The 9,707-nt window shown below is 61.0% G+C and overlaps 1 protein-coding gene across 1 annotated transcript in view; it reads right to left on the reverse strand.

The window, feature by feature from the left end:
- Nucleotides 1-7,385: 7,385 nt before the first annotated feature.
- Nucleotides 7,386-9,707, reverse strand: part of TTC34 (tetratricopeptide repeat domain 34) — a 19,729-nt gene continuing 17,407 nt past the window's right edge. Inside the window, exon 8 of the mRNA XM_021684360.2 lies at nucleotides 7,386-8,120. Coding sequence (XP_021540035.1) covers nucleotides 7,593-8,120 — 528 coding nt within the window. The 3' untranslated portion in view covers nucleotides 7,386-7,592. The remainder of the gene's footprint in view (nucleotides 8,121-9,707) is intronic.

Raw genomic sequence — 9,707 nt, forward strand, 5'->3', positions numbered from 1 at the left:
AACCCCAAGGCCAAGGGCAGGGGCTGTGTGTGGCCAGGGTGGGGACACCAGGGTAGGGGAGACGCGTGTGGAGCCCCTGAGACCCTGCCCGAGGCCGGGAGGCCTGATGCTGGCTGGGGCAGGTGCTGGTCCTTTGAGGACGTTCGCGGCTCCTCTCCCATTGCCAAGTCCACACCCGGCCCTCAGCCCGTGTCTCTGGCTGGCGGCACTGTCCCTGGGCCAGAGTCTCTGAGTGCCCGAGACACCGGTGAGGGGGGGCGGGTGCCCAGCGTGCCGGCCATGGTGGCAGCCTCTTCCCAAGGCCGGCTTCTCTGAGCCCGCTCTCTGGAGGGGAGGCGCAGCGACGCCTCTGCTCACAGCCGGAGGTGGGCACTAGGGACCCAGCCAGCTCAGCTCCCGTGCTTGCCAAGGGCTCCTGCAGCGGAGCCTGCCGGGGGCCCTAGCGCCCGGGGGCCCTAGCGTGGGGACGGGGTCCGGGAGCTGGGTCAGGAAAACCCTCTGGGAGGTGGTGTGGGCCACGGGGCCCCCTGCCCACCTTTCCTGCCTAGAGCCCAGGAGTGGGCAGGGGGGAGAGCAGGAGGACCTGCGTCCATGCAGGCGGTGAGCAGAAGGCCAGGAAGGAACCGGCAGGGCCGGCTCTCACGGTCACCTGGCTGGTGTGCTGCTCCTGTGCCTCCCCTCCCCATCCTCCCCTGCCCGGTCCTTTGAGGGCCCATGCTAGGAGGCGGGTAGCCGTGGAGGACACTTGGGGCTGCCGCCGCGTGCAGAAGGGGGAGGGCTGCTTGCAGAACGGGCTCTGGGGTCTGTGTGTGCTCCCTTACGCACGTGGGTGCATGCGTGTGCGTGTGCCTCTGCTGCTGGAACTCGGACCCCTGCCCCGGAAGGCTGCTCATGTAGCTGGAGTGCAGCAGACTGCTCTTCCCTGTGTCAGACTCCTGGTCCTCACACACACCACACACCTGCTGTTGGAGCCCCAGCGCCTACCCTGCACCAGGCGGGCCGACAGTTTGGGGGAAGCCTGAGTAGGGCAACCCCAGTCCTGCCCTGTGGGGGGAGGGTGAGAGGTTCTTACCTGCCAGCACCCAGGGTTCTGGGCCTCACCTGCCCCATGACCTGACTTGAGAGAAGCCAGGCCTGCTCTCATCTCAGGATCCCCCGTGGCCCCCGTGACCTCTCTCCGCACCCCCTGCCGTCCTCCCCACCCCACCTCCAGACAGACCCCTCCTCAGGGGCTTTGCCCTTCCCTCAGATTCCTGCCTGCTCCCTGCTCACTCTCCAAAAGTCCTTGCTCAAGGTCACCTTCCCAGTGACACCTTCCCTGGGTCTGTATTCACCAGAGCCAGCTCGACCCCAGACCTGATTGCTGTTTCACCACCGGATGTGCGATTCAGCCTCCGCGGCCCTTCTATCTCCATTGTCCACCTCCCCGGGGGAAATGTCCATGCCATGGGGGCGGGCGGCTCCGTCTGCCTGGGCCCCCAGCACCCAGACTGGTGCCCACTAGGCATCTCCCAACATCTGCTGAATGCTGAATGAATGAATGATTCAGCTGGCAGGTCTGAGCTTTCTGTGGCTCCGGTCCCACCAGTGTGTTCTTTCTTCCATCAGAACTAATGAACTCACTCACTCATTCTGTCCTGCTGGCTTCCAGGGCCCCGCTATGGCAGAAAGGTGCATACACACTAACTCTCCTATTGAGGGCTGAGGGCCAAGCCCAGCTCTAGAGAATCAGAAAGGGAGGCTGCTGTGGCCTCCCCGGGCTATGGTGGCCAGCCAGGGAAAGGGGGGGTCCTTTGGGGAGGAGAACTCTGCGTGTGTGGGGGTGCCAGCCCTGGGTACAGGTTGCACTCTGCCCGGCACCCGGGAGACAGGCTGGGCGCTTGTAGGGAGTCCCTCGGTGCTGCCCAGGAAAGCTGGCCCGCAGGCTGGTCCCACACTCGCTCACCTTCAGGGCACTCAGGAAGGGCCACCCCCCTGCGGGCAGGTCTCAGAAGGCTGGGGCGGGGTGGCCTAGAGCTTCGGTGAGCTGGGGCCAGGTGGGAGGGCTCCCAGGGGCAGAGAGCAAGGGCTTCAGGTGGGGCCCCGAGTGAGTGAGGCTTCCGGGCCTCCTTTGTGATGCAGGCGTGGGTTCCCCGGAGGCGGGGACCATCTCCTGCGCTCACAGGTGGGGTGTTCCATCTGGGTTTGGTGTGGGGGGGAGGGGGAAGGGGGCAGAGAGCAGCTCGAGGAGCCCGGGGCTCCCTGTGGTCCTGCGTCCTGCCCCCTCCTCCTTCCTCGATTCCACAGTCCAAAGGGGCCACAGGGGCCGCTGGGAAGGAAGGCCAGACCCTTCTCCCCACCCTGCCTGAGACATGGGGACCAGAGAGCCACCCTGGCCGTGGGGGTTGCAAAGCCCCTGCCATGGGATTCTGTCACTTCAGTCTCCAGTGAGATTGGTGGGTTCTGGGGGCCCTGCCAGGTGGAAGTTGCAGGGGAGGTGGGGGGGGTGGGGAGAGAGCCTTCTGGATGTGACAGAGCCCCACCAGTGCTTCTGAGAGTGAATCAGTTACCCTGCTGATGGGGGCTGGGCCCTGGGCAGAGCAGGTCCTGCCAGAAGCCAGGTTTCCCTTCTTCAGGCACGGTTCTGCTTCTGTTTCAGAACCCCATGGAAAAAGCAGTCCCCTCAGGCCCCCGGGGCTCGGGAAGGGTGTCTGGGCAGGGCCATCGGTGCCCAGACCCTGTTGGGGCAGCCTCTCAGGTTGGCCCCACCCTGGGAGGAGGGCAGCTCTGCGGGGGACTGATACCAGACATGGCCCCAGAGCCCAGGCTCTCCTCAGCCCGCTGTCTGTCTCCCAGCACCCACCCCATCCGAAGGTTGGGAACCCCGCCCAGAGTGAGGAGCTGGTAGCCTGGCCCGGAGGCTGCCTGGGCTGCTGGCCTGGAAGGGGAGGAGGTCAAGGTCAGGGGAGTAAGAGGCCAGGACTGCCCTTCCTGGGGAGCTTGGGGTGGGCCAGGGACCAGCCCGGCCAGCTAGAAGCTCCTTCCCAGAGCATGATGGCCCTGGACTCCTCAGGCACAGGCCAGCCAGAGCACCTACCCCTCCGCCACCAAGGCTGCCTGGATGCAGGTGCTGGCTGATGGCTGGAGCTCAGTCCCGCTTCTCCCACCCAAGCTGCCCTGTTCATGAGTTCTGTCTGCAGCCCTGTCAGTGAAAGACAGGCTGTGAGCAAGCAAGGGGCCAGCGAGCCGGGGTGCTGAGCTTGCAGGTTCTGGTGTGGCACCAAGCAAGGCCGTGCTCAGGTACCTGGCAGCCAAGAGAAACCAGGGAAGGGGTTCCATAGGCCAAGGAGCTACAGACGCCCAGCCCCAGCAAGGTCCCTGGATGCAGTGAGTCCCTGGCCCCATTGCTGCCTGGGACACTCTGGAGGGTGGATTTTAATCCCTCCTCCTAGGTGAGCTCAGGGGCCAGTGGAGGCTCCCTGCTCACCCCTCCCTGTCTCTTGGGCAAAAGATGTGAAATGTGGAAGTTGGAGGCCCAGCCGACCATGGGTGCTACCTCCCTTATCAACCTTGGGACCAGGGCAGGTCTAGAAGTTAGCCTTGGTCACTGCTGCTATGGAGCAGGGGGCTATTCCCAGGCTCAGCAGACACCTGCCCTTGACACCTGGGTCCACCCCTTTCCTGCCCCCCACTCTTAGGCGGGATGGTCTGGGGCAAGCTGCTGTCCTCTGCATGAAGCGCAGCCCCATCTGGCAGGTGTCTCTGGGCCTCTGTAGGGCAGGATTCAGATCTCTCCTTGGTTCTGCCCACCCGTGCTGTGGGCAGGCATGAGGTGCCCTGCTCAGAGGAGGCAAAGAATGGAGGAAGTTGAAGGACATTTCCGAAGCACTCAGAGAGAGCTGGGGTGAGAGTCTGGCCTGTGGGAGGCCCCCTCCACACACTTGCCCGACAGCTGCTTCCTGATGTCAGGCCTTGGGTATCCTGGACAGGAGGGAAGGGGCTGGGGTGCTCTCACTGTCCCCGGTCTCTGTCCCCTCACCTATAAGATTCACTGCATTCGGATGAGAGAATGGAGGCACAGTGCCAGGCACAAAGGTGTGGTCAGGAAGTACCACGTGGGGCAAGGGGCACATGCAGGGAGGCTTGGTCACCAAGCTGAGGGGTGTGGGTGACGGCTGGCAGCTGGTTTGGGCAGGCGGGGTCGTCCGACTTTGAGCTCTGTGGTTGCTACTTCCATGGTCCCTGGAGATCCTCCTACCCCACGTCCATAACTGACACGTCACAGCTAACGAGCAAGTCTATTAAATCCCCGCCGTCTGAATCACTGGTGTGGTTTCTGTCTCCCAAGTGGACTCTGACTGATACATAAATCGGTACCAAGAGTGGTCCCTGTCACCAGACACTCAAAGATGGATCTGGGGCCTGACTGCAGGGCTGTGCTCCTTGGGAAGGGAGAACTGTGGTGTGGGGTGATTTCCTCACGGTGGCTGTCATGCACCCACCCGCTCAGGGGCCGTGGGAGCTCAGGTGCTGCTGCACGTGGCTGTTCACACAGTGACCGTGGCCGCAGGGACTGTGGCATGGGGCGGGCTCTCCCGAATGTCCTGGAGCACATACAGGAAGAGAACGACCAGCTCGGGTCACAGCCCGGGAGTCAGAGGGCTCTGTGGCCCCTGAGAAGCCCCTGTGACGTGCACAGGGCTGGTAGTGCTAAGAGTCAAAAACAACATTTAATTCTGTGAGCCGTGCAATTACAGTGTTGGTTTCATTTACAGCCTCGTCAACTTTCTTATGAAAAGCTGGGGCACTGATTGAGAAGGAATGGGACCCTGGAACTAGGAAGGGGCTCAGAGGAAGCTGAGGACCTTGAATCCCCAAGTCCTCGGAGCCCCTTTGCAGTGGATGCAGCTTGTCCTCCAGGGCTAGAGACTTGCCTTTTTTTTCTTTATAAATCCTGAGAGCCTCATGTGGGCCAGGGTGCTTAGAAAGGAGGATGCTGGGCGCCTGGGTGGCTCAGTTGGTTAAGCGACTGCCTTCGGCTCAGGTCATGATCCTGGAGTCCCGGGATCGAGTCCCGCATCGGGCTCCCTGCTTGGCAGGGAGTCTGCTTCTCCCTCTGACCCTCCTCCCTCTCATGCTCTCTCTATCTCATTCTCTCTCTCAAATAAATAAATAAAAATCTTTAAAAAAAAAAAAAAAAAAGAAAGAAAGGAGGATGCTCATTTTGTTCAACCTCCACAACCCTCTTCCTTTACCTACTGACTCTAAACCCACAGAAGGGGTCTAATCTCAGCATCTCTGGCGGGGGGGGGGGGCTCAGGTACAAAGCCTGATCCTGGAGGAACTAGCATATGCACCCCAATAACTGCAAGCTCTCACTAATTCACACTGGGGGCCCTGGAGACTGTGTGTGGGGTCAGGCCACGGCAGAGGGAATACAGCTCTGGGCTGGGCTGGCCCTATTGCTGTGGGTGTGCCCAGCCCAGATGGGGGAGGTAACGGGCGGGTGCACACCAGCTACTGGAAGTGGTGCCGCCAGCTCACGTGGCTGTGCGCACTCCGCACCGGTGGCCCACACTTAACTTGAGACGCCAGATCCTCCCTAGTAGAACAGAGAAGGCATCCAAAGGTGTAGGGAGGTCTTCTCACATGTGGCCGTGCACCCCCACTGCAGCCCCCACGAGGGATCACAGGACTTATCTTCTCCAGGCTCTAGTTCTGTGATGAACTGCATGAATGTGTGTCCTAGTCTTGAACCATCCTTGCATTTCTGTATGTATTGCTCTGGGTGTATTCTTTTAACATGCCGCTGGATTTGGGGCTGTTGGTATTAGGATTTCTGGACTGGTGATTCATAAATTGGTTTGTAGCTTTCTTTTAGTTGAGATTATGCTTTCTTCCACAAAGAACTTGGAAGCTTCTTTTTCTTGGCCTGGAAGTGTTTAGAGACATTTGGAATTGACTGTTCCTTAAAGGTTGACAGGCTTTTCCATCTGGAACTGAGCCTGCTTTAGGGGAGGCTCCCAGACAACCTTCTCTTTTCATCCTTGGCAACTGTCCTGCAGAAGTTTTAGGCCTATTCTGGTCAGCTTAAATATCTGCCTAGGAGCTAATTCATTTCATCCAGGCCTCCAAATTTATTTGCCCAGAGGAACATAATTTCTTATGATGCTTTTAATTTTCTGTTACTTTGTCCTGGTCACTTTGAAGCAACCCAGAGCAATACGTACAGGAATGCAAGGATGGTTCAAGACTAGGACACACGTTCATACAGTTCATCACGGAACTAGAGCCTGGAGAAGATAAGTCCTGTGATCCCTCGTGGGGGCTGCAGTGGGGGTGCACGGCCACATGTGAGAAGACCTCCCTACACCTTTGGATGCCTTCTCTGTTCTACTAGGGAGGATCTGGCGTCTCAAGTTAAGTGTGGGCCACCGGTGCGGAGTGCGCACAGCCACGTGAGCTGGCGGCACCACTTCCAGTAGCTGGTGTGCACCCGCCCGTTACCTCCCCCATCTGGCTGGGCACACCCACAGCACTCTCTGTGGTGTGGCTGACGTCAAGCTTTTGATTGCCAGGGTGTCCATTTCCAAAGACATTCATCTGGAACACACGTGTTGCCAGCCTTGGACACAGCTGTTAGGCAAAGCCACCAGAGAAGGAAGTGGGCCGCCCACACCTGTGAGGTCCCCCTCTCAGAAAGCTCTCAGCTACCTTGGTAACTGCTTCTATGACCCTGCCTGCAGCTCCCGAGACCCCATTCCCACTTTTCTGCTTCAAACTAGCCAATAACGAGTGACCCCACAAAACCCCCGAGATCCCACCTGAGGCCCTACTAAAGGCAGAACGCCAGGTCTGCGGTCTCCGCAACCGAGCTGTGCGGCCCTGAGCCCACTGGGTACCTTCCAGACCTGCGAGTGGAGACCTTTTTTCCAAAGTGCCTCCTGCTGTCCTGAGAGCCAGCACAACCACACTGTCTGCTCGTCAGGAGACACGTGGCGCTCACTGCAGCAGTGTGCCCAGGTGAAGGCCATTGTGCTTTCTCCATTTTCTCAATTCAGAGAATTAGCTGTTGGTTCATCAACTTTACTTTGAAGAACCAGATTTTGTATTTATTTATTCTTGTAACTTATTAATTTCTGCTTTTATCCTTAATTCCTATCTCCTGATTTCCTTAGTTTTATTGTCTTTTTCTAACTTCTCGAACTGAACACGTACTTCATTTTCTTTCCGTTGCTTAGTAATCTGCTTGGGGCCGGACCTTCCCCGGGGCCCCGCTGGGGCTGCATCCTGCAGGTGCTTCTCTCCACGGGTTTTGTTATGATTAGTTTTTCAATTTTCTTTGATTTCAGATGTGATCTCCTCTTGGACCCAAGAGCTGTTTCACATGCAGGAAACTTCAAAAAATTTATAGCTTTGTTGTCTTAAGATGAGGTAATACTATCTATACACTGTCACACTTTCTTGGTAACCTAAAATGTGTGAGTCCATAGAGTCTCTCTTCTCAGCCGAGTCTGACCTACATCAGTTAGGCCCACCGTATCCTGCTGCTCAGGAGCCCATCTGGGGTGGAATGGCCGGGTGGCGCCTGTCTGGGGCTCGAGAGCATGGGGTCAGTGGAGCCTGCAGCCCAAGGATGCCTCCTTCTGGAGTCTCGCCTTCAGCCTCTTCAGGCCGCTGTGGTCAGGGTCTGCCAGCAGGCCACTCTCCGCTGCCGTCCAGGCCTCTGCATAGCGCTGCTCCCCCAGGCAGGTCTGGCCATGGCACAGGAACGCCTGGGCAATGGGGCCCCGGCCCGGCCGCTCCCACAGGCTGCTCTGGGCTAGGGTGGGTGCCAGCTTGAGGGCCTGGGCAAAGGCCCCTGTGGCCCTGGCCCCATTGCCCAGGCTCAGCAGCAGCCGGCCCTGGGAGCACAGGTCCTCCACCCGCGTCGGGAGGTCGCGGGCTCCCACATCCATCCGGAGGACATGGTCCAGGTCCTCCAGTGCCCGGTCAAACTCCTGCAGCTCGGCCAGACAGGTGGCCCTCAGGCGCAGGTGACAGGCATTGCTGCCCCCAGCGAGGACTGCCAGTGAGCAGTAGCCCAGCGCCCGCCTGGGCTGCCCTGAGTTCAGGAGGGTGTTGGCTTCCTCGGCCGCAGCCTGCACAGAGGGGACAGAGGGAGGCAGCGTGGGTCAGAGAGCCACAGGCCCCTTCCCTGCCCAGAGCGGCTGCCCACTTCCTCTGGAGGGAGTGGAAGTACAGGGTAGAGGGCACGCCCCACAACCCCACCACCCTGGAAGCCCAGCTCAGATGGGGTCCTCCTGGATTCCCCTCTCCTCCTCACTGGTCCTCCCCTCCCTCCTAGCCCTACTGCTTCTATCATCTGGTGACCTCCTCCCTCATTCCTCCCTGTCTCAGCCCCTCTCTGCAGTCGCCTTCCCAACAGGCCCATGGATGGGCAGCTGCCCACCCTCCCAAAGCTGCCCTGGCCCTGAGGGCAGTAGCAAGCACCGCCTCTACCCAGCTTGGTCCTTGAGCCCCATCCTCTGCCTGAGGTCAGGAGGGCAGGGCCTGCTGAGCATTGGTGGGTTTCTCACTATAGGGTCCAGCAGACCCTGCAGAGCTAGAGTCAAGGGGAAGAGACTGTGCTGCTGATGGACCACCTGTTCCAGCGTCTGCTAGAAAGATTTCCAGGTGTTGGGGTTCGTGGTGCTTGACCCCCCTCCGGGACTGGCAGCGTGGTGTTTTGAGGGCTGTGGTGGGCGCCCCCCACTCCCAGCCTCCGAGGATGCTGCAGGGCGGAGCCAGAGGTCAGCGGGCACCGTCCAACCTAGTCCTTCCCTCCCTGGGGACTGCTGGACCCCCGTCTGGGTGGCCCAGCCCACCGGCCCCCCCTCTGCCCCCAGGCTCACTTTCTTTTTCAGAGTGTGGCTGAAGCCCACTCTCAAAACTTGCCCAAATGCCTTACCGCTCTCCCCAACCACCCTTCGGATAAACTCGCGGGTTTCCTATGGCTCCTTCTCTTCTCAGGAGCCCACGTGGCTCCCCACTGGAGAACAAAGCATCCCCGGGACCGGCCTTCCCCGCTGTCCCTCTCCCTCTGCCCTGCGGTCGCACTCGTGCCCTGGCCCCGGGAAGAGCACCGAGCTTCCGGGGCCGGCAGGGACGCCGTCGGGCTGGGATGCAGGCGGCGCGCCGGGAGGCAGCCTGGGCCCGGCCGAGTGACGCCGAGCGGCGGAAGCAGCCGCCGGCACGCCGGGCGAGAGCGGACTCTGCGCCCCTTGCACCTCAAAGCGCCGGTCCCGATCGCGAGCGGGGAGCCGCTGCGGAGCAGGCGCAGTGCCGCCTGAGGGGCGGGGCGCGCGCCGGAAGCGGGGCGGGACCTCTCGTTGACTTCCGGGCCGGCCCGCGTCCCCGGCGACGGCCCAGCGGGTTTTCAACGGCCACGCAAACCACACTGCCCGCCTCTCCTCTTAACCTCGTGTTCCCGCCCGCCCCCTCCTCTCCGCTCGGAGACCCCCGCCCGGCACCTCTCCTCCCGTCTCGGAGACCCCCGCCCGGCACCCCTCCTCCCGTCTCGGAGACCCCCGCCCGGCACCCCTCCTCCCGTCTCGGAGACCCCCGCCCGGCACCCCTCCTCCCGTCTCGGAGACCCCCGCCCGGCACCCCTCCTCCCGTCTCGGAGACCCCCGCCCGGCACCCCTCCTCCCGTCTCGGAGACCCCCGCCCGGCACCCCTCCTCCCGT

This window comes from Neomonachus schauinslandi, chromosome 4 (assembly GCF_002201575.2).
Source record: "Neomonachus schauinslandi chromosome 4, ASM220157v2, whole genome shotgun sequence".
NCBI lineage: Eukaryota > Metazoa > Chordata > Mammalia > Carnivora > Phocidae > Neomonachus > Neomonachus schauinslandi.